At 34.1% G+C, this 25696-nt stretch overlaps 1 protein-coding gene across 1 annotated transcript in view; it reads left to right on the top strand.

The window, feature by feature from the left end:
• Positions 1 to 25696, top strand: part of CENPE (centromere protein E) — a 76306-nt gene that overhangs the window by 13285 nt on the left and 37325 nt on the right. Inside the window, exons 10-26 of the mRNA XM_067036426.1 lie at positions 505 to 592; positions 938 to 1067; positions 2021 to 2140; positions 3014 to 3172; positions 7677 to 7821; positions 8489 to 8577; positions 9174 to 9341; positions 13398 to 13517; positions 15384 to 15506; positions 15587 to 15752; positions 16141 to 16295; positions 16794 to 17108; positions 18698 to 18961; positions 19116 to 19274; positions 21317 to 21520; positions 23278 to 23436; positions 25281 to 25571. Coding sequence (XP_066892527.1) covers positions 505 to 592; positions 938 to 1067; positions 2021 to 2140; positions 3014 to 3172; positions 7677 to 7821; positions 8489 to 8577; positions 9174 to 9341; positions 13398 to 13517; positions 15384 to 15506; positions 15587 to 15752; positions 16141 to 16295; positions 16794 to 17108; positions 18698 to 18961; positions 19116 to 19274; positions 21317 to 21520; positions 23278 to 23436; positions 25281 to 25571 — 2855 coding nt within the window. The remainder of the gene's footprint in view (positions 1 to 504; positions 593 to 937; positions 1068 to 2020; positions 2141 to 3013; positions 3173 to 7676; positions 7822 to 8488; positions 8578 to 9173; positions 9342 to 13397; positions 13518 to 15383; positions 15507 to 15586; positions 15753 to 16140; positions 16296 to 16793; positions 17109 to 18697; positions 18962 to 19115; positions 19275 to 21316; positions 21521 to 23277; positions 23437 to 25280; positions 25572 to 25696) is intronic.

The following is a 25696-nucleotide window of genomic DNA, read 5'->3' as shown; positions in this document are numbered from 1 at the left end:
CTAGAAGAATAAATAATAACCATGGTTTACTAGTAGAGGGAACAGGAACTGGTTGGGGCATAAAACTGGACTAGAGCTTTTTCCAGGTACTTTTTTTAAATGTTAGAGTCATGTGAGCATACTCACAATATTAAAATGAGAACTTTTTTTGGTTTTGAGCCTATAGTTGCCTATATTTGAAGGTTTGGAAAAAATAGATTTGAATGGAGGAATTAGAGGACCTCTTTTAGGCAATGGGCTTTCCCTCCCTCTTATTCTTTTCTTAGTCATCTTTTTCATTTTGCCATTTCTCTCAGGTGATTACCTTTCTGATTCACCTAATGGGGGGAGGATTAGGGAGAGAGCTCCTCCACCAGTGGTATTAAAGGTGGGCTCAGATCGAGTCCAAAGCATAGACTTCAACATTTGTCCCTTTAATTTCTACTTTCTCTCATAATTTACTGATAAGTTCATCATCCAGTACAGGGCTTGATTTTAGTTTTTATATTTGTTTAATAAATGCAGGTTTGCGACTCAAAGAAGGCTGTAATATAAATCGAAGCTTATTTATTTTGGGACAAGTAATCAAGAAACTTAGTGATGGACAAGTTGGGTATGTTTATCCCATTGTACTCTACCTGTTAATGCTTATGTTTTCATTAGGTCGAAAATGGTAATATTTTAGTGACCCTCAAATAAGTGTTCTTATTTCATATATTCAAAAGCTTTCATGACTCTGTGATCATGCGTGGCTTCTTATACATATGATTGTGTCCTACTACATTTACTTTCTGTATTTTAAATATATTTTAGTTAGTAGTTTTGATCTGCCTCATGTAACCTATAAATAATTAATTTTTTTAACTGTAGCTATTTTAAGGTTCTACATTAAGAACCAACCACTTTTGTTATATAAAAATTCTTACTCTTTTTCTTCCCAATCTCATTTCTCACTAAGTGGTTTCATAAATTATCGAGATAGCAAATTAACACGAATTCTCCAGAATTCCTTGGGAGGAAATGCAAAAACACGTATTATCTGCACAATTACTCCGGTGTCTTTTGATGAAACTCTTACTACTCTCCAGGTGAGTGTGATTTCTATCTCAACTTAATAGGAGGGGATATCATCTTTAAGAAGGAAAAATTACCTACTAAAAATAGGTAGAGTTTTTTAATTTGCATAACTACCTGTTAAAATAAAATTGTGTGTTGTCTACTAACTAGCATTTCTTAATTTTCCCAAAATTCAATCATTCATATCCTACCTCCACAATTTTTGCCACATCCAACACTATTTTACTGAAATTGACTTGATGTTTTTCTTTTACAAACTCACTTTTTTACTTAATTGATTATGAAAGGAAACGTTATATTAGTTCCGTAAATGAAAAACTAGTATCACTTGCAACAAATAGAAGGTGACCCAAAAAACATGTGTATGTGCTTATAATAAAATAATTCCTAAATTCCTGCTAGCTAATTGTTACCTGCCTTTGCACTGAGCCTAAGGCCTGCATTTTATGTTTTAAAAAAGTAGAGGGACGAGTAGGGGGGAATTGAATTGTCAGTAGAATAGCTGTCCCAATGAAGGATTCAATGTTATATATAATGGATACCTTCATGTACCCACTTAAAGTAACTTCTGATGCTCATACTCTAAGAAACATTGCTCTAAATAGCTACTGAGCACTGGGTCAAGGTACTGTCAGAGAAAAAAGATAGAAAATAGAGCCCTGGCTTCACAGAATGTATAGTCTTATAGGGAAGATAAGACATGTCTTCCAACACGATTGCCTTGGATTAATACTTAAGTAGCTAGTAAGTAAGATAGCATTTAAAGGAAGGAGAGAGGCTTTTGACTGGAGCATTACAGGCATTGTTACAGGGACATAAAATGCACTCTGTACTCAAAAATATTAAACTACCTGGGAAGAGTACTGATTTTTCTTTACAAAACTTAATTACAAGAAGACCAAATATTATTAATTTAATTAATTTCTGTGTGTGGAGCACATAACACTCTTGTATTTGTTCGCAGTTTGCCAGCACTGCTAAATATATGAAGAATACTCCTTACGTTAACGAGGTATCAAGTGATGAAGCTCTCCTGAAAAGATACAGAAAAGAAATAATGGATCTCAAAAAGCAATTAGAGGAGGTATGTGTGAACCATGTATTTCAGTAAAGAGTAGGGACAGATTTAGAATTGGGATCTACCTAATTGCCCAGAGATTCTTAAGTCATCAATATCTGAGTTTTGCAACCTAAATTTAAAACAGTTTTCAACTAAGAAGAAATCAACTCATAAAAATTTTAGTTTAATTTACTATAAACTGAAAGACTTGGTTACTTGAAGTTATTTTAGATTTTGTTTTTCATTTTCAAAGGGGAAAATTTGATATTTTCAAATGGGTCAAGTGGAGATAATTTTTTTTTAAATTGTCACAAATTATACATAGGAAATTAGGTTAAAAAAGAGAGACCATGTATAGTTACCTAAAACTACTTTCTCTAGTTTCACATTAACTTGAATTTTTCTTCCAACCCTGAGATAGCACTCTAATAAGATAGCATAATCACTTGTCATTGTTTGTTTTAACTATTATGGTCCTCTGTTTTATATAAATCTTGCATTTTAGTGATCTTTTTGGGAATAAGCCAAAATGTCAAATGGTAGTCTTATGAAAACATTTCTTCCTTTGCTGTAGGTATTCAAATCTCTGCTTTAATGACTTCTCTGCCTACTATTTACATATTTTTAGGCAACTAATAGAATTGCTTTAACAGCATTGTAATGGCATATAGAATAGTGATATAAGAAATGTATATTTGACTTTATATTTAGTTTGAGAAATTACTGATTATGGTAACTGTGTATTGATGTTCTGCAGGTAGGGTATATTTTATTTCAATAAAATTAAAATTCTCTTAGTTCACATACAAATTTCTATTCTGTTCTTTTAAGCTACTTTCGAGGTTTTAAAATCTAGCTACATTTGTTATTAACGTAACCCAATATTACATTCTGTAGGTTTCTTTAGAGACTCGGGCCCAGGCAATGGAAAAAGACCAAATGGCACAACTTTTGGAAGAAAAAGATCTACTTCAAAAAGTGCAGATTGAGAAAATTCAAAACTTAACACGGATGCTGGTGACCTCTTCTTCCCTCACATCACAACAGGAATTAAAGGTAAAATTTAAAAGATGACAACTTAAACTTGGTATACAGAGAATAGAACGGGTATTCCTATGTGTTTATTACATAGTTATGCATTTCTTATCAGTTGATACAGTGTATTCAAGAAACCCAGAACTTTTGTGTTGCTATTTACCTATATAGCAACAAAACACCTAAGAGAAGAGGTTCATTAAAAAATACTGATCCCTAATGTAGAGGTCCTAATTCAAGGATTCAAGCTTACCACCTATGTTTTCTTCTAGGAGTTTTATGGTTTCAGGTGTTAACATTCAAGTCTTTAATCAGTTTGAGTTGATTTTTGTGTATAGTGTAAGATAGTGGCCCAGTTTCATTCTTTTGCATATGGCTGTCCAGTTTTTCCAACATCATTTACTGAACCGACTGTCCTTTCCCTATTGTATCTTCCTGGTTTCTTTGTTGTAAATGAATTGATCATATATGTGTAGGGCTTATTTCTGGGCTCTCTATTCTGTTCCATTTGTCTATGTGTCTGTTTTTATGGCACTATCATACATATTGTTTTGATTGCTATAGCTTTGTAATACAGTTTGAAATCAGGAAGCATGATGCCTCCAGTTTTGCTCTTCTTTCTCAAGATTGTTTTGGCTATTTGGAGTCTTTCATGGTTTAGAGTCTAGAGTATATTCAAGGAATCTATTTGCAATATGCTTTTTAAGAAATTCAAATAAAATTAATTAGGGATTAGAAACCACAGAAGTCTAGAGTATGTGGGAATATTTTCTGTTTAAAGAAATAGAAATATTAATATCAGGAAATTGATCTGGAATATAGATCAACATACTGATCAAAATTCTGGCTTCCAGTTTTTGTGGTTTTTGTTTTTACTAGAGTAGGAATTTATTTATCCAACTGATATTTTCTTAAGAGGACAGCCTCTGGATTTGAACTACCTGGGTTTGAATCCCTGTTCTATCAATTCCTAACACCTGACCTTGGGCAATTTCTCAAATAGACTTTGCTGCAGTTTCCTTATCTGTGATATATAGCTTGATCCCCACCTCATAGGATTGTTGAGAATTAAGTGAAGTAACATACAGTACATGCTTAACACTATACTTTCTGCTCAGCAAATCCTCAATAAATATATACTATTAAGATAATTATTAATAGACATTATGTTCAGGTCACCATTCTAAGTATATAGAAGATGCTCTAGATCAATTTGTTGACTGAGTGATGAGTAGGAAATAGCCCAGTGGAAGGTGTAAGGAATAGTGTTTCAGGAAGACACTTCCATGTACAGAAGCTTAAAATTGTGGAAGGACAGTATATTTCTTGGACTTTCTGGTGGCAGGGACATTTTAAAACCTCAGTGAAGGATTTGAATGTTGCATTATGCTAAGGACAAGGAAAAGCCTTGTATGGAACATAATCGGAATTGCATTTTGGAAGGGTGAGGCTGCTATGTGCATCAGATTGATTGGGCCTCTGCAGTGATTGTGGCTCTGGAGATGGAAGAAATTGGATAAATTGGAGAGCTATTTGGGAGGTAAACTCAACAGGATTTTGTGATTATGTAGACACAGCGGTAGGGAAAGGGAGAAGGAGGTATCCAAAATGACTTGCTGGCATTACTAGGCTTCCTGGGTAGCTGGTAGCATATTCACTGAGTTGAGGAACACTGAATGAAGAGCAGTGGAGCTGCTCAGTGTTTGATTCAGGACATCTCCATTTTAAGATGTCAGGCAGTCAAAAATGTGAAGGGTCTGAGATGGAGGTATCAATTTGGCATTAACTACTGCAGATCCAATTTAGAGTCCTGGGAATGGATGAGCTTGCTCTGGAAGCGTGTTGAAAATGGAAAAAACAGAGGGTCAAACACAAAACCCCAAGAAACAACAACTTTTTAGGTAAAGGCAGTAAAGAAGAATCCCTGAAGGAACCCATGTTTAGCTCAGAATTTAGAAGGAAACCAGCTAAATGTGGTAACCAAGGGAACAGAGTATTTCAGAGAGGTAGTGGTCAGCAGTGTCACATTCTGCTGAGAAGTCAAATACGATACACATAGACAAAAATTCTTTGGATTTAGAAATAAGAAGCTCATTTGCAAAAGCAATTTTGAGTTATGTGTTGGTAGTGAAAGCCACCCTGCAGTGGATTGAGCTGACCCAAAGGGATGGGATCTTGAATACAGTAGATGGGTCTGGCCTTAGATAGAAGGAGAAACATCTGTTCATTATAACAAGGACAGAGGAAAGGATAGGCATCAGTACAAGTAATGCTTTTGTAAGTTTAGGCTTATATTGTCTTTCTGAAGTAGGAAGTTTAATTTTTCTGCTGTGATAGCAGGAGATGGTGGAGACACAAGTTCATAGACAATGCTAAGAGTATGAAATAGTATAGCCTTTATAGGGAATAGAAAAGAAAGCCAACAAGGAGGAAAGGAGGAGTCTTACCAGGAAGCCTTAAGGACCCAGGTGATGGTGGCAGCTAGTCTTCTGACTGTATGCCCTGGCAGTGTTCAGGAGGCTGATAAAGTCTTAAAAGACAGTGTAATTCATCTGAGTGCACACTGTGTTGGGATAGGTTTGGGGAACAGAGATTGGGTCAGATAATTTGAGGCTGTTGACCCAAAAACATGGTTGAAGTGATGATCTATGGAATCTAAGATGATAGGAAGAGAAAAACAGGAATAAAGTAAGGTACCTCGTAAGCTAAATAACTATAATGAGATTAACTGGATCAAGAAAGTGGAGGATAGCTACTGTACTAAGAACAGGTCTGGGTTTATGAGTTTGAGATAATGACAAGGTCCAGGAGTGGCTTTGGGAGCACGTGGAGTTGAGGTGCAGGTCACTGGAGTCAAACATGTATATACAACTAGGTTTTTGCAGAGCAGGCTGTGGAAAGGGCTGGCTATTTCAAGCGGAAGGGTAGTATGTGGTAGAGGCATGAAAGCATGCAGAATATTCTGGGGACAGCAGATAATCTTGACAGGCAACACAGTAGAATGGTTGGTGGATAGGCTCTGAAGTTAACAGGCATGGGCTCAGCTTCCAGTTGGCTGTGTGACTCTACTCAGCTTCTCCAAACTTTTTGGACACCCAGCTCATCTATAAAATGGATGTAGTAATAGAGGATTGTTGAGAGAATCAAATAAGATGAGATAATGCTTGTGCTAGTAGGGACACAAGAGAAGAATGCTAGCTGTGAAATATGGAAAGACACAGACACTTAGGAAGTGGGCAGGGGAAGAGAAACCAGCAAAGCAGAGTGAGAGATGAACACCGCTAGCTGGGTGGCATAAGAATCCGGAGACAGAAATGCCCCTGAAGGAATGAGGAAGATGTAGATAGAGGATGAGGAAGAAGACAATGTAGAAACTAAAAGAAAATGGTAGCTAGAGAGAAGTGAGGAGGCAAGGGATTGTTTTTTTAAAAAATCCAAAGCAGGGCTTCCCTGGTGGCGCAGTGGTTGAGGGTCCGCCTGCCAATGCAGGGGACGCGTGTTCGTGCCCCGGTCCGGGAGGATCCCACGTGCCGCGGAGCGGCTGGGCCCGTGAGCCATGGCCGCTGAGCCTGCGCGTCCGGAGCCTGTGCTCCTCAACGGGAGAGGCCACAGCAGTGAGAGGCCCGCATACCGCAAAAAAAAAAAAAAAAAAAATCCAAAGCAGATAAATAGGCTTGTACGAATGCTTGAGCATTCGTACAGCTGAGAGGAAGGAGCCTAGGGAAGATGACAGATGAACAGATAACTGAGGGGAGAGATCTGGGTACCCAAAAGTGCTTTTGGTGGCTATAAGGGAGCAGCAACAGCTGTCCCTTCCATATAACACCAGATTACTTGAAGAGTTGAGTCAACTGATTCCTTTCAGTTACATTCCAGAAAAGCTTATAAGTAAACCTTCTAATAAAATATGTAATTTAAGTAGTAGTTTCATCAAATTTATTATGGGGTTAAATACTGATTTGAAAAGTTTGAATATGTTTTTTTATCTCAGGTTATCCTTAAACTGGTAAGATATTAAAGTAGACTTAGTAAAAATTCTGCCAAGTCAATGGGGTTTTTTTGTTTGTTTTTTTTGGGGGGGGTTGTTTTTATTTATTTATTTTGGCTGTATCGGGTCTTAGTTGCAGCACACAGGACCTTCACAGAGGCATGCAGGATCTTTTGTGGCCGCGCGTGGGCTCTTTGTTGCGGTGCGCAGGCCTCTCTCTAGTGGCCACAGGTTTTCTCTGTCTAGTTGTGGCATGTGGGCTCCAGAGCACGTGGGATCTGTAGTTTGCGTGGGAGCTCTCTAGTTGAGGCGCAGGAGCTCAGTAGTTGTGGCGCAGGCTTAGTTGCCCTGTGGCATGTGGGATCTTAGTTTCCCGACCAGCAATCGAACCTGCGTCCCCTGCATTGGAAGATGGCTTCTTTACCACTGGACCACCAGGGAAATCCCAATCGTTTTTTAAAATGGAAACTAGTTCCCTTGTTTTACGATGTTTGAGCCCAGATCTATGTGAGGTAATTTTGATTTCGTTCTCTTCAGGCTAAAAAAAAACGAAGAGTCACTTGGTGCCTTGGCAAAATTAACAAAATGAAGGACTCAAACTATGTAGATGAATTTAATATGCCAGTGAATGTAACAACAAAAACACATAAGGCTGCTGTAACTTTAGGAGAAATTGATGAATGTAAGTACTTTTTCAATTACTTTTAATTATAAAAACATCCCTATAAAGAGAGACTTCATTTATAACTCAGTTAATGTGATTAACACATTTAAATAAAATGTGTGTACTTTAGGTATAATTACAACGGAGATAATGATAAAAATAAGTAATTTTAAGAAAGTGAACGTTCATGAAGTTCTCTATTTCTAGATTTCTTAAGAATAATGCATTATAGTTTAAACACACATGTTTTTATTCTAATCATTATCCAGTTAAATTAGTATCCATATAACAAACATCAGCCTTAAACTCTGCTAACCTTGAAAGGATGGCGTTTACACAGGAATCCGTTTCAAAATTATGTCTCCAACATAGTTATAAATATTTTGGGGAGGCATTTTTAAATCTACTTAAAATAATCAAATCTCAAGTTTAGAATTTGTCCTTCTTACCTGTATTGTATTAAGAACCCCTATATGTTATCACTCATTCTAACCAGTGATCTTAGTTGACATAATAATATAAATGATCATGTCTGCTGTTAATGTATTCTTGGCTATGATCATACTGTAAGCACATATTAGCTAATTTGAGTTTATTACCTCTGATCAGATTTTTTTTTTATCTTTGAGTTTTAAGAAACTTAATAACAAGTTTATGGATAAATATCTTTTCCCTCTAATTATAGCTCTCTGTTCAGAGTCTGATATTTTCAGTAACACTCTTGATACATTAACTGAGATAGAGTGGAATCCAGCAACAAAGCTACTAAGTCAGGTAACTTTACAGAGCATTATCCTTTTACTCTTTTAAATTCATTTGTTATCGGGGTTTATTGTTGTTGTTGTAACACATTTCTAGCTCTGACTTAATTTCAGTAACAGTTTTGGTTCTAATTAAGGCCACTAGAGTTTTAAAGGTCAATAAATAATCCCTCAGTTTCACTTCCTAAATTCAGAGCTACCTGAGAAATAAGATAGTAGTCAGACAGGTGGAGAATTAAATTATCAGCTTTATTACTAAGGAGCATAAGGATCTGTATCCCATCATGAGCCCTACCTGCTACTTCTGACTCAGCTTTTCCAGTCAGACACACAGACAGCATTTGTTTATATGATTTTTTTTTTTCATTTTAACCATTTCAAAATAGTCGTCTTTTATTCTAAGTTAGCTAGTTTACCAAAATGCAGATCCTTTATCTTACTCTGGATCAAGCTAGACCATTAAAAAGTTATTGAAGAAGAAAATGGCCTAAACCACCAAATGATTCAAGGTTAAATTAATTATTTGGTTAATCCAAATTTTGTTAAGGAAACAAACAATATATGATTGGAATTCTCTCTGACTTGAAAATTTGGTTTTGTTTGCAATAGGAAAACTTAGAAAGTGAATTGAGTTCACTTCGTGCTGACTATGATAATCTGGTGTTAGACTATGAACAACTAAGAAAAGAAAATGAAGAAATGGAATTGAAATTAAAAGAAAAGAATGATTTGGATGAATTTGAGGCTCTAGAAAGAAAAGCAGAGAAAGATCAAGAGGTAAAGGATGCGGAAATATGAAACTAAACTAAAACCACACGTTTAAATGAAGTATCATTCTCTTAAAGGTATTTCTAAGGTTGAGATATTGGGGATCTAACCATTTTCCATATGTATACATAATTTAGAGAATTTGAGAAATAATTTATTTCTGTTTTTAAGAGTTGAATCATATTTGTTTCACTTGTGCTTATGCACAAGAAGAAGAAATTAAGAATATCTTTAGGAAGGTTTGGTGAATGTGCCTATTGATGGATTAGTCTTGAAGAAGTTATTTCCTTATAATTTGTATATTAAAATATTTAATTTATTAGCATATCAGAAGTCCTGCCTAGAACGTAGCCATTTCCTACTGAGACTGACATGAATTTTAATATCTTGCTGAATGTTTTATATATGGATACTACCTATTAATGGATTTCGTTTTCTTTAGAAAATATTTTCCTAAATAGCTAGAACATTAGAATAGCTAGGGAAGCTAATTTTGCACATTTATTTTTCCATGTAAGAAAGTTACTGTGAAAATTAGTATAATTAATACTAAATAGTTTTAATGGAATTTTTAGAAATGAAATGGATGACTCAAATTTTTCAAGTGTGTAGTATTAGGCTACATGTTAAGAGAACATAATCCATAAACCATCAGGCTTTGGGGACTTGGTAACTGTCCAGAAGATTCAAGCAATTTCTTAGTGTGGAGAGTCTTTAACCTAGAGTTCATAGACCCTATGAAATTATTCTATAGAATTTTGGAGTGCATATTGAGTTTTGTGGAATGAAAATCCATAGCTGTTATCAGACTTGTGACGTGATCCACGAATCCCCTCATAAATAAGAGCTGGTATTTTGATGTAGGTAAAACATGAGTTAATTTGCAGCTACTTATTTCTGTATGGAGAGCCCAAAGGGACACAGTTCCTTTTCCTCAGTATCATAGTTTCTCACCTACTTTTCTTTTTTAAAAAGAAAAAAAAAATGCTGTGCCAAAGCTATTATTTCTGTTCTGCCTACAAATTACATTTACTCCTACATTTCATAGGTATTATATCCTGAGAGGCAAAAGTCTGTAACTTCTCTACAGACTTTCATTTAATTTGTTTTAAAATTTGTGAATTCACAGAATGTAAAACTTCATGAAAAGAACAGTAGACTTCATAAACGGTTTTATTGAGAAGGGGGTGGTCTAGTGTTGTGGTTAAGAGCACGGTCTCTGGAGCAAACTACCAGGAATGAAGCCCTAGTTCTGCTGTTTATTAGCTCACCACAGATTTGAGCCTGTCACGAGTTATTGGCAAGGCTTTGAGCAAGTCATCACATCTCTCAGGGCTTACTTTTTTGTGTATCTTCCTCCTTGAAGTTAGATCGGGAGCTTGCCAAGTCCCCTTCTAACTCCAAAATCTCACCTAATTTTTTGTGTGTATCTTATAAATAATACGGTATAAAATTACCTTTGGGCATATGTGTAACAGTGATTTCTCTAATTTTTCTTACATCACTTATACATTCAATTAATTATTAAAAGCAAAGCTCACTGAATTGACTCACACATGAAAAGATTACAAAATGACACAGAATATATGCCTTGAATCTCACATCTCGATTTTTTTTTCCTTTTTACAGTTAAGGGGGAAAATAATCCTACTCTCTTTACTTTCACTTGGACACACATTGAAATTCTAGGTTCTGTGAGGTAACCTAAAAGTTTAAGTAATATAAACTTACTCTGTTCAAAGACAGTTTTACAATATCCATTTCATGTTAAACTACAAATACAAGTGTAGGTGTATACAACAAAATATGTTCTGAAACCTACATTTTGGGAAAAGTTTAACCAAAATGGAGTAAAGGTCAAGTTACAGCCTTAGGACATGTGGCCATTGCCCTAGTTTCCTAAGGGTTTTGTCAAAAATCACTAAAGCTGTGGATAATTTTCAAGTGGGGATACAGTAATACAAGATGTTTAAATAGTAATTTTAGAGAAAGGAATAAACAAGGTCAAGTATTATCATGATCAGGGAACAAGAGAAATTTCATCTCTCTACCTATTTTAACTTGATTTAATTTTATAATTTTCACAACTTGGAGATGTTTACGAACTTAATTATTTCATTTCACCTGCTGAAAATTACAGTTGAAATATGCAATATTTTCTTTGTAACAGGGATTAACTTAATCATATCGTGTACTTTCTCTATGCTCTGCATCTTAAACAATACATCATTGGGAGAGTGTACTCAGCTCTTTTCAAAAGTTACTTAATCTTTTTCTGTTTATGTGAACCAGTACTTGAAGAGTGATTGCAAATGAGAAGTGGGAGAACTTTCCTTTCTAGATGTTTTCAAAGATTAAGGTTGATTATATAGTGCTTCATTTCTGACAAATGTGGTTTTCTTGCACAAAAGTTAGAGACAGAAGAAAAGGTAAAAAAGATAGAGCCAACTTAAATTATAATCAATACAGATGTCTAAAACTGCTGAACAATGGTAACCACTCATCACATATGGCAGTTGAGCACTTGGAATGGGGCCAGTCTCAAATGACTTTTAAGTATGAAAAAAAGAATATATAATATTACATTAATTTTTTCATACTGATGAAGAAATAATATTTTGCATATATTAGGTTAGATAAATTATATTAAAATTAATTCTGCCTGCTTCTTTTTACTTTTTTAAAGGTGGCTACTAGAAAAATTTTAATTATAACTTTGGCTCACATTATATTTCTGTTGACTCATGCTGACCTAAAATACGAATGTCAAACCAGCACTAGTCTAAAATCTAAAACTAGTCAGGACTGAATTAGACATCCAGAAAATATTATTTAAACAAGGTGCTATTTTTGTAGGTTCCTTACATTTGACTAGAATTTGCTTTTACTCTTTAAGGACTCATCTGATTATGATTAAGTAATTCTCAGGGAAATTATGTTTATCTTTGTTAAACTGTAGTTTACTTCGTTTGAACACAGAAGTTTCTGGTACTCAAATATTTAATGCTACAGATATTTCAATAAAAAGGAAACTTCAGTAGAAATACTTGTATCTTTAAGTATTCTTTCTGCTTTTAGACAGTTGAACAATATAAAGCAATAGCATCATCTTTCCAATATTTCCTGTAGGATAAACCAGCAAGGTAATATTTGATAATGCCATACATATCTCTTTAGCTTTGGTGAACAGTAATAATATTATAAAGGTACCACATGAAACTGTCATAATCCAAACCTAAATTCCAGTCACAACTCATTAAAAAGTATACCAGTATAAAGGTAGGTGGATAATTTATGGGAAGAGAAAAAAATCGTATAGAATAAATACATTTCTGCACTTAACTTACCCAAAACAAAAATCTATTTAAAGTATGTTTTTTATAAACATTTGATTACTACTCTATCTTATACAGTGGTGGGTACTTATTTGCTTTTGACGTTATTGTAGCTTTATTAACATGACATAACTGTTTTGGGGGTCATGCTTAGGCTTTTTCTTATTTGCTTGTTTTGTGGGGTTTGGGGATTTTTTTTGTTTGGTTGGTTGAGTTTGGGTTTTATTTATTTATTTATTTATTTTTAAATAACGAGGTGCTTCATTGCAGTAGCTTGAACAGTTGATCTCTGGTAGTTGAACTAGACTGATCTCCCAGTCTTTCTTATTGTGTTGGGTGATTCTAAAGCGGTGAATGAATGCTATCTATTTTTTTTTTTTTGCTTTATTAACTATTGGTTTGCTCTGTTGCCTGTTCACATGCTCTTACAGATGCAACTAATTCATGAAATTTCCAACTTAAAGAGTTTAGTTAAGCATGCAGAAGTGTATAATCAAGATCTTGAGGTGAGCATTTATGTTGGTATTTCTATTGATAAGGAACAAAAACTATAAAACATGCATCATATGTAATTGAGAATGATTTCAGAAAATAGAAGGAATTATATTCTTTAAATATCAACTTTTTGAATTTTACTATCTACCAATTTAAACTATTAAATGTAATTTCTTTTTAATTCCTTAGAATTCAAACCCAATTAAATTGTTTCATTCTCCTTTAATTGTTTTAGGATGAACTAAGTTCAAAAGTAGAGCTGCTTAGAGAAAAGGAAGACCAGATTAAGAAGCTACGGAAATACATAGACTCTCAGAAGTCAGAAAGTATGGAAATGGACTTGTCATACTCATCGGTAAAAATCAGGTTTATTTTATTGTGTCGTCATTTTGGCATTTCTAGTATACTGTCATCATCATCATTGCAAATGTTTATATTGAGCCTACTGTGTGCCAAGCATTGTTCTAATTGTTCTAAATATAGTATTTTATTTAATCCTGTCAGTAACCCTATGAGAGAGGCACTATTAGTATCATTGCCATTTTATGGATAAAGAATCATAGAGAGTTAAGGATATTATACTTTGATTGACTGTAAGTAAGTTAGAGATGAGTTTCCATTAAAAATCAGTAATTCAAAAAATTTTAATGCTTTTCAATTGTTTTATACAAGTGCAGAAGTGTATAGTCAATATCTTCAGGTAAGCACTTAACATTGATTAGTAACTAGAACTGTAAAACATGTAATGGAGCATGATTTCATAAATTTCATTAATAGATATTAATGCATTCTCATTATAATTATGTAACTATTTTAACAGTTTGATATTTTTCAGAGTATAGCTGTAGGTGATTTTAGTTGGTATAAGATCATGGCATTAAATAGTATTGAATCTCATGGTGAAATTAACTTTTTTTTTTTTCTGTTTGCTTTCAATCCACCTGATTACTTCAAGAAACTATCAATTGGATCTAGTTTTTAACACTTTTTTAAAAAGGCAACAGTTACTAGCTGGAAAGTTTAGGATATTAGTTTCTATTGTTCTTCTTTTGTTTTCATTTGAGTTTTTCAGAGTACTTTTTGTTACCTTCTATTAGTACTCTTTTGCTACCTTCTATTAATGACAAGTGATTCTTTTTAGAAGTGTTCTCATTGTTCTGAGGCCCTGGGAAGAAAGGCACTTCCATATCATCCTGGAGTATCTGTTGATAGAATGGCAAATAGAATTGCCCATTTTTTAAAATTGTTTTTTATTTCTTTCTCTTTATTCATCTAATTTATTTATTCATTCACACATGCATGTTTGCATTAATATTTTGCCAAGTACATATGGTTGAATTCATATAAGTGCAAGTCATACTGAAATGCCACTTCTTTCTAAAAATGAGACTGGGGCTTCCCTGGTGGCGCAGTGGTTGAGAGTCCGCCTGCCGATGCAGGGGACACGGGTTCATGCCCCGGTCTGGGAAGACCCCACATGCCGCGGAGCAGCTAGGCCCGTGAGCCATGGCCTCTGAGCCTATGCATCCGGAGCCTATGCTCCACAATGGGAGAGGCCACAACAGTGAGAGGCCCGCAAACTGCAAAAAAAATATAAAAATAAAAATGAGACTGGATTTTTTTTCATGTATTTATCAGTCATTTGCATTTTCTCCTCTGTGAGTTGCCTGTTCCTATCTTTTCTCTATTTTTCTATTGGATTATTTATCTTTTTCTTTTTAATTTGTGATTTAACATCCTTAATTTTAACTATTAGCTAGTAACCTGTCATGTTTTGCAGAGTAACTTAAAATAAAAATTCATAGGAAACTTTAACAGGCTAGCTGAGCAACAATTGTGTTAACCTTTTTAAACAATAACAGAACTATTATAGTACTTCTATACAATGCTTTCATCCTTTTGAAAAATATAGCCAGAATTTTTAAAATATTTTTTTTTGGCCACGCTGTGCCACTTGCAGGATCTTAGTTCCCTGACCAGGGATTGAACACAGGCCCCAGCAGTGAAAGCACCGAGTCCTAACCACTAGAATGCAGGGAATTCCCTAAAATATTTTTACTATTTGAAATGTTAATTTTTTAAATCTATTCTAAAAATACATTTGGCAATTCACATATTTTAACCATTTTTGATTTGTTAGAAATAACATACATGTACCTGTTAAGTCTTTTCCAACTCTTAACAAAGTTAGATTTCACAGTCCTTTTTGTCATGTGTATAGGAAAACACTGAAGACTTAAAACAAATGAAACAGACTCTGCTTGATGCTGAAACTGTAGCTCTTGATGCCAAGAGAGAATCAGCCTTTCTTAGAAGTGAAAATCTAAAGCTGAAAGAAAAACTGGTAAGTTATTTTTGTAATATTTGTAAAACAGTTGCAATGATCAGTACATTTCTGTGAATCTGCAGTGTTTCTCTCAATAGAAAGAACTTGCAAGTACATGCAAGCAAATGGAAAATGATACTGAGTTATATCAAGGCCAGTTGGAGGCGAAAAAGAAAATGCAAGTTGATCTGGAGAAAGAATTACAATCTTCTTTTAATGAAATAACAAAACTCACCTCCCTTATAGATGGCAAAGTTCCAAAAGGTATTTTATCATTTCAGACTTATCTCTTTTCAAATCTGACTTTACACAGAAAAGTACCTAAAAGAGTTTGCAACTATATTGTGGTAATTAAAAATCCATTATTCTCTGGTGTTTTTAATAGCTTAATGTGAAGTTTTAATGTCATTTGGTATCCGTATTTATAAATGTTTCCTTGGCCCTCAAACCATAAGGGTTGAAAAGTTATTTTTCAAATAAATTGAACCCAATCTTGGACAAGGTGATTAACAATTGGATGAGTTGTTTACCAACACTGGCTCTTTCTTTAATGAGTTTTATATTATCTGGTTAAATAATCTAACTATGTCTGTAATTTAGATTCACCCAACAACTGCAAGCTGTTTTATTTAACTTACTAAAAATTTCCTAGATTTGCTCTCTAATATGGAATTGGAAAGGAAAATTACCCATCTTCAGAAAGAACTGAATAAGGAAGTCAAAGAAAATGAAGCTTTGCGCAAAGAAGTTAATTTGCTCTCAGAATTGAAATCTTTACCTTCAGAAGTAGAAACGCTAAGGAAGGAGGTAAACACTTTTTTAAGCAAACAACTCTTACCTTGGAATAAAAACCTTTGTGATAGTGCCTTAAATATTTTGCCATATTTTATTTTAAAGTACCAGCCAAGAGACTGTAAATGCCTGACTCAGTTTGTTAGCAATAGAAATATAAGTCAAATTCTAAGAAAAACCATGAAATGCCTGCTACACCAGAAAGTTAGAAAACACTTAAAAATGATAGATGAGGAATTAAAGGCACATGCTGATTGTGTTTCTACTGAGTGTCCTTCTCCATGCAATCCTTACTAGAACCAGAGATTAGAAATCAAAACTTTGAAGGTAAAGTTAAACAGGATAATGTATTGTTAGAGATTTCACAATAAAAATATTGCCTTTCCTCAGTCAAACCTTTGCTTAATTTCACTGTCTTGAAATTGAGGTGAGGCAGAGAAAGCTTTTTTCCTGAAAATTGCTTAAGTAGATCATATATTGCTAACATAGCTAAGTTTGCTTTCTTTTACATAGATACATGATAAATCTGAAGCTCTCTGTATAATAACATCAGAAAAAGATAAATTGTTTTCTGAAGTAGCTCATAAGGAAAGTAGAATTCAAGATTTACTTGAAGAAATTGGGAAAACTAAAAATGACCTAGCAACTTCCCAGCTGAATTTTGAAAGCACTGATCAAGAATTCCAAGATGTTAAAATTCATCATATTGAATTTGAGCAAAAGTATAAGATGGTCCTTGAAGAGAATGCAAAATTGAAACAGGAAATAGGAAATCTCTCTAAAGAAGCTCAAGAACTTGGTTTAAATCTGGATGCTTTGAAGACAGAGGTTGGTACAAGACACCCTCTAGGGAAATGATCTTTAGTCTTTTTTTTTTTCTTTCTTCTCTGCTACACCTTTCCTTTAATAGTTTCCAAATAACTCAATTCCTTATCTTTTCAACATTAAAACAAAATTTAGCAAACACCATGAACTGATACATGTATAAAACCACAGTAGTTTCATCCCACTGTACAGCAAATATCCCATATTGTGTATTTTTTTTTTTTAACAACATCTTTATTGGAGTACAATTGCTCCACAATGGTGTGTCAGTTTCCGCTCTACAACAAAGTGAATCAGCCATACACGTACACATGCTCCCACATCTCCTCCCTCCCACCCTCCCCATCCCACCCCTCTAGGTGGTCACAAAGCACTGAGCCGATCCCCCCGTGCCACACAGCTGCCTCCCACCAGCTATCCACTCCACACCTGGTAGTGTATACATGTCCATGCCACCCCCCAACCCCGTCACAGCCCACCCTTCCCCCTCCCCACATCCTGAAGTCCATTCTCTAGTAGGTCTGCGTCTCCATTCCCATCTTACCCCTAGGTTCTTCATGACCTTTTTTTTTTTTCCTTAGATTCCATATATATGTGTTAGCATACGGTATTTGTTTTTCTCTTTCTGACTTACTTCACTCTGTATGACAGACTCTAGGTCCATCCATCTCACTACAAATAACTCAGTTTCGTTTCTTTTTATGGCTGAGTAATATTCCATTGTATATATGTGCCACATCTTCTTTATCCATTCATCTGATGATGGACACATAGGTTGCTTCCATGTCCTGGCTACTGTAAATAGAGCTTCAATGAACATTTTGGTACATGTCTCTTTTTGAATTATGGTTTTCTCAGGGTATATGCCCAGTTAGTGGGATTGCTGGGTCATATGGTAGTTCTATTTGTAGTTTTTTAAGGAACCTCCATACCGTTCTCCATAGTGGCTGTATCAATTTACATTCACACCAGCAGTGCAAGAGTTTTCCCTTTTCTCCACACCCTCTCCAGAATTTATTGTTTCTAAATTTTTTGATGATGGCCATTCTGACCGGTGTGACATGATATCTCATTGTAGTTTTGATTTGCATTTCTCTAATGATTAATGATGTTGAGCATGTTTTCATGTGTGTGTTGGCAATCTGTATATCTTCTTTGGAGAAATGTCTATTTAGGTCTTCTGCCCATTTTAGGATTGGGTTGTTTGTTTTTTGATATTGAGCTGCATGAGCTGCTTGTAAATTTTGGAGATTAATCCTTTGTCAGTTGCTGCATTTGCAAATATTTTCTCCCATTCTGAGGGCTGTCTTTTGGTCTTGTTTATGGTTTCCTTTGCTGTGCAAAAGCTTTTAAGTTTCATTAGGTCCCATTTGTTTATTTTTGTTTTTATTTCCATTTCTTTAGGAGGTGGGTCAAAAAGGATCTTGCTGTGACATGTCATAGAGTGTTCTGCCTATGTTTTCCTCTAAAAGTTTGATAGTGTCTGGCCTTACATTTAGGTCTTTAATCCATTTAGTCTTAATGGGGTTTGGCTTCCATGTGTACGTCACAGAATGCTCTGCTTTTCACATTTACTTTTTCTTATCTCAAAGCTCTCTCACAAAACCCAGGAACTTCAGCAGAAGACAACTGAGAATCAAAAAAGGTTAAAAGAAGTGGAAGAGCTGAAGGAACAATTAGAAAGTAGGCTGCACACTGTAGAAAAGGAGAAAACACTGCTTACCGAGAAACTTCAACAAACCTTAGTAGAAGTAAAAACCTTAACCCAAGAAAAGGATGATCAAAAACAACTCCAAGAGAGCCTGCAAATTGAGAGGGACCAACTCAAAAATGACATTCAGGATACGATAAACATGGTTAGGTTTTGACTGATTAAACTTTGAAATCTCAGAGCCTCTTTAAAAACATTATAAGAGCCATCATTTATTATTTATGATCAAGCAATAGCTATAAAATTATTTTCATTGTTTCACATTCTAAAGGAAATTATTTTCTATTTCTCTGACAAAGAATATAGACACCCAGGAACAACTACGAAATGCTCTTGAGTCTTTGAAACAACACCAAGAAACGATTAACACACTAAAATTGAAAATTTCTGAGGAAACTTCCAAGAATTTGCATATAGAGGAAAACTTAGGAGAAATTAAGGATGAACTTCAGGAGAAGGTAAGGGGTGTTTCTGTTCAAAGTTTTTATATGCTTGTATATGAGCTTTCTCCTTAACCTCCAACACTTAAGTGCAGAACAGTAATCTCAATCTTATTTATTATTCACAGTGGTAATAACTCAGAATAATTTACACACTTAAGTCTAATGTCTTTGAAATAACTTCAAATATAACTGCTTACAATCAATTTGAAAAGGAAAAGACAAAAAAATACTAGTTTGGACTTTGAGCTGATATTTTTCTAAGGCCTTTTGTAATTTACACATCTTTAAAAGCCCCTCTAAATTCTAAGAATGTAAGAAAAATTCAGTGCTTATCATTAATTATGGCTAAAATATTTGTTTTATGTTGAATTTTGTATACTATATTTGTTTAGAGTTTGCTATAGAATCAATGTATGTATCATATTTGTGTCTATTTTTAGGGTTTGGACCGTAATTTTACTATTAGGTGCTTAAATCTTGCCTTAATAATTCATTCTAGGTAAAATGGTTCATTTTGTCCTGCTTGATGTGTCTCTTTGGAAATGCAATTTCTCTAGTGTGTCTCAACAGAAATTAGATTTTACTCATGACCATGATAGCTGAAATACTTCCTAGGCTGAGTTCAGTTCTGAAATGTACCTTGGGTATCATTATAGAATACTTCCTCTCCGTCTGCTTTGTCTTTGTGTATATTCCTTTGTTTAGGAGTAAAGATGCAGGCTTCTGAATTATAATATCTGACAAACTGCTGTCAAAGACTATATATATGTTCCCCACCTCGTGTATTGGATTGGCCAAAAAGTTTGTTTGATTTTAAGTAAAAATAAAAGACACATTTTTCATTTTCACCAAGAAATGTCTTGAACAACATATTCATTTACCAAATGAACTTTTTGGCCACCCCAGTAGTTAGCTCTCTGCGCACCATTGTCAGAAGCTCGTGAATATTGCCAACACTAAGAGGTTAACTAAACAAAGTATGGTTTGTCCATATCCACTTTAGAGAATAGAGCAACTACCTAAAATACTAATTTGAAGATTACGTAGCAGTATGGGAAAATGCATATGATCTAAGTGAAAAAGAAAAGCTAAAATGAATCCTATATATGTAAATTAATTATGATGGCTATGTTTTTTAAAAAGTTAATGGAAAAAACTGCAATGAAATATTTTAGAACACTAATAATGGTTGTGTTGGTGACACTGGATGACATTTTTCTCTTTATTTTTCAAATTTTTTTCTAATGTTACTTATAGATTACTATAAAAACTTTTTAAAACATATGTGGCCAGTATGGAACTGAATGTATTTATTGGGCTACTATAAGGTTATATAGTGACACTCTAATTTCATGCCAACAATTGTAATGTCAGTCTTTATCTCCTTTTACCAAGGAGTTCACATTTTAAGTTACCTTTGGTTAAGACTTATTTATGGATAAATGAATTTATATAACATGCTTTTCTTAAGCAGTAAATGAAAATTGTATATTAAGAAAAGATGAATTATGCTATTATAATGTGAGATATATTTCTACCAAAATTATTTTGCCCTCTTCATGTAATAAAACTCCAGCTTTGGTGACTATGACTACCTCTGAAAATAAAGATTAGTTGGGAATGGGGGTAGGGAATGATTTCCAGCTTTTAAGGAAAAAAATAAAGTGATAGAGTTCAAGGCGGCTTACCTTTTCATAAAGTCAGGTTAACCCATCATACATGAAGATAATTGTTAATTATCTATAGCTGTCCAGGTAGTTCTTACCAGTGAACAGGCATAAGAGCACACACTCTGGAGCCAGACCATTGGATTCAAAACCTAGTTATTCTTCCCTGGGTGACCTTGGGCAAGTGACCTATCCTCCCTGGTATTGTTTCCTCATCTGTCAAACGGAGATAATACTAGTACCTACCTCATAAGGTTATAGTGATGATTAAACGTGTCAATATATGAAAATAGTGCCTAGTACATAATAAGTAATATATGTTGGCTATTTTTATTATTATTAAAATTATTATTAACTAAGAAATTCTTCTTTAATGTGTTTATATTTTAGATGGTTGGCATAGATAGAAAACAAAATTTGGAAGCCAAAAAAACCCAAGCACTGATTGCAGATGTTGAGGATAATGAGCTAATTGAGCAACAGAGAAAGATATTTTCTTTAATACAGGAGAAAAATGAACTGCAACAAATGTTAGAGAGTATTACAGCAGAAAAGGAACAACTGAAGACTGACCTAAGGGAAAGCATTGAAATGGTAGGATTTAGCACTGTATACTTAGCAATACAGTTTTGTCTTTGTACATTTTAGATTTTTCCAACTTTATTGAGGTATAATTTACATGCAATAAATGTATCTGATGCAAGAGTACAGTCTGATGACTTTTGACAGATGTCTCTACTTGTATACCCTCCACCTCAGTCAAGATGTGGAATATTTCCATCACCCCAAAACGTTCCCTTGAGTTCTGATCTGTTTGATCCTAATCTTACCCTCTGCCCCATATAGTCACTGTCCTTATTTTTTTTTTTACCTTAATCACATTGTTTTCACTTGCCTTTCCCTTCTAGAACGTTATACAAATAGAATCACACAGCATACACTCTTCTGTGTCTTCTTTCTACTCTCCTGCTTATTGCTGGGTAGTGTTCCATTGTATGAACAGGCCACAATTTGTTTAGACTCTATCCTATTGGTAGAAATTTAAGTTATCTCCGCTATTTGGCTATTTTGAATAAAGATGCTATAAACATTCATATACAGATCTTTTTATGAACATATTTTTTTTTATTACTCTAGGGTAACTATCTAAATGGAATAGCTGGCTCATAGGTAGATATATATATAACTTGATGAAAATTTCCTAGACTGATTTCCAAAGTAGTTGGTACCATTTTATATTCCCATCAGCAAATTAAGAGAATACTGAGGGCTCCATATCCTCACCAACACTTCATAGTATCGGTGTTTTTAATTTTGGCCATTCTATTGGGTGTGTACGTCATTGTTTTCACTTGCCTTTCCTTAATGACTAAAAATACTGAGCATCTTTTCATGCTTATTAGCATGAAATGGATTATTGGCCATTGTGTATCTTTCTATAAATTATCTGTTGTCTCAGTGATGTGTTGTAGATTTCAGGGTACAGATCTTTTCCATATCTTGTAAAAGTTGTTCCTAAATGTTTCTCTTCTATTTACGCTGTTGTAATTTTTTTATTTCACTTTTAATTATTTGTTGTTAATGTTTACAAATATTTTCAAACCTACTTTGTTTTTTGTTTCTAAATTTAGGGGCAATATAGTGTGTCTAGATTGAAATTAACATTTTGAGAAGTTTGCTATAGATCACAGTAGAACCTGACCTTTTGTGTAGTTTTCCATGTTTCTTGGGATTGTCTGTTTGGTTGAAGTTGCTGAATGTAAATAAGAATACAGACAAAAGTCATATTTGTTTCTCAGTCTCTGGCTTGTGATGTTTTTATGATATTGATACTTGAGAAAGTCACTGTTTAAGCTTAATAACTAGGATTAACCCACTTTATGCTAGCAAAGGATGCTGCCATTTTGAGCTTGCTATTAAGCAATGTATAAAACCAAAGTCATTCCAGCATATGAAAAGCCTATAACTATATATATATATATATATATATATATATATATATATATACACATATATATATATGTGTGTGTGTGTGTGTGTGTCTCACATATCAACAAAAGCTTAGAAAGTCTCTTTTGGCTTAGGGGTAGAAAATGAGCAAACCTCTCATGACAGAATACAAAATCCAGTTCTAATTCTCATGATAAGAATGTAAGATGAGCAATAAAGAAATAGTAATAAAAAAGCAGATTCTTGACCTTTATATGATTAAGACTCTCTTTTTTTAATTAGTCTTTTCCAATGTAGTTTGCCATGATTTCTTCATTTTCAGGCTAAGGTAAATGCTGATTTTTACCTGATTTCATAAATGTAAGCTAGTATTTTAATCTCAGCTTTTTAAAAAATTCTAGACCATTGAAAACCAGGAAGAATTAAGAATGCTTGGAAATGAACTTAAAAAGCAACAAGAGATAGTTGCACAAGAAAAGAGCCATACCATAAAGAAAGAAGAAGAGCTTTCTAGGACCTGTGAAAAACTGGCAGAAGTTGAAGAAAAGCTGAAGGAAAAGGTGACTTTTTAAAGTTATCTTCCTGGTCATTTTTTCTGACTAAACTTTTTCTTTTTTCTTTTTTTTTTTTTTTTTTGTAATAAATTTGATTCCAGCAGACCTAAATTCCAGAAATAATACATACCTTGCCAATGAACAGATCTTAATGCTAAATTTTGGACAATTTCAACTCCTACTGAGATGTTAACTAACATCCTTTGTGAGGATTATATTTTTTTAGTCTTTAAATGAGAGAGGGGGCCTTCATTCATCTAAACAAATCATTTGATATATTCATTCATCAAGTACTGTACATTCATAGAGTACCACCATGGGCCAAGCACTGTTCTGGGCTCTTGAGATACATTAGTCAACAAAACAAAGATTCTGCCCTTATAGAGATGTATTAGTTATTCTCTAAAATGTAAAATTTATCTCTGCAGTCGGCCCTCCATATCTGCACATTCTGCATCCATGGATTCAACCAACCACTGATCAAAAATATTCAGGAGAAAAAAATTCCAGAAAATTCCAAAAAGTGAAACTTGAATTTTGTCACACAGGCAACTATTTACATAGTATTTACAACTATTTATGTAGCATTTATATTGTATTCAGTATTATAAGTAATCTAGAGATGAGTTAAAGTATACTGGAGGGTGTGCTTAGGTTAAATGCAAATACTATGTCATTTTATATAAGGGACTTGAACATCCACCGATTTTGGTATCCACAGGGATCCATGGATACCAGGGGATGACTGTATTACCATCTCTTAGATATTTACAATAAGGTGCTATTTAAAATTTATAGAAGAGCTAAGACCCTTGTAACAATTGTACTCCCCAAGTAATTCTAAAATGCACCCACCAAGATCTTTCTGTATATTCTAGGAGTAGTGCCACATGCATTATGGATAATATATTGTGATTTCCATTGTGCTTCTGTATTTTTTTTCCTAATATGGGTTCTCTTAATTCTCATCCTTTTTACTATAACTTAACTGAATATATTAAAACCTTACATCTATTTCATATTCCTCCTAAATAAGAGAAATCAGTAAGTTTATGTAAAAGTTAATGCTTCATTGTTTGGGCCACCCCATATGAACCTTTTTGGGAATGAAAGTAAATTATCCAAGTTTTTAAGAGAAGTGGAATTATAGTTATTTGGCAGTTACATCTCCATATTTAGTCTCTTTTTAAATTTTTCTCATTTTCACTTTACTTCTTTGATTAACCTAGTGGCACTCTATTAGTTTCCTAGGGCTTCTGTATCAAATTACCATAAACTTGATGGCTTTAAACAACAGAAATTTATTTTTTCACAATTCTGGCTCTTAGAAGTTCAAAATCAAGATGCTGGTGACCAAGCTCCCTCTGAAGGCTCTAAGGAAGAATCCTTTCTTGCCTCTTCCTGTCCTTGACTCCCAGCTGTCCTTTCCCCTTGGCTTATAGCTGCATCTCCAGTCTCTGCCTCCATCTACCTATGACCTTCTCTGTGTCTCTGTGTGTCCTTTTCTTATAAGGTCTCTTATAAGGACCCTCTCCTTGGATTTAGGGCCCACCTTAACCCAGGAATATTTCTTCTCGGTCCTTAAGTAGTTACATCTGCAAAAACCCTATTTTCAAAGAAGATCACATTCTCAGAGTATGGGCAGACTTGAATTTGGGGTGTGACACTATTTGACCCACTGTAGGCACTATCTAAAAGGTTACTTTACTTTTAGTGTTACTTGTCTGTTTATACTGGAGTAGTAGGCAGGGCTATGATAATGATTATTTCAGTTTGGCAAAGTACATTTTACATAAGAATTTTAAGAGGATATAGACAAAATGGTAATTATAAAAACTATATTTCTTAAGAGCCAACAACTCCAAGAAAAACAGCAACAACTTCTTAGTGTACAAGAAGAGATGACCGAGATTCAGAAAAAGATGAATGAAATGGAAAATTTAAAGAATGAACTAAAGAACCAAGAATTAACATTGGAACGTATAAAAATTGAGAGACTAGAGTTGGTTCAGAAACTTCATGAAAATTATGAGGAAATGAAATTCATAAGCAAAGAAAGAAATGATCTAAAGGAATTACAGGAGTCATTTGAAATAGAAAGAAATAAGCTTAAAGGACACATAAGAGAAATTGAAGCCACGGTAAGTCATACCCTTTTCTTTCATCTATTAAATGTTTCTTTAAAAACTGAGTCAGTTAGAAAGGGGGAGGCAATGTTGGGATGATGTTATTACAATTATTCTTTAAATTTAACTTGCTAATAAAG

Source organism: Kogia breviceps, chromosome 6, assembly GCF_026419965.1.
Source record: "Kogia breviceps isolate mKogBre1 chromosome 6, mKogBre1 haplotype 1, whole genome shotgun sequence".
Taxonomy (NCBI): Eukaryota; Metazoa; Chordata; class Mammalia; order Artiodactyla; family Physeteridae; genus Kogia; species Kogia breviceps.
The sequence above is the reverse complement of the archived record's forward strand: the minus strand, read 5'-3'. Positions and strand labels throughout refer to the sequence as shown.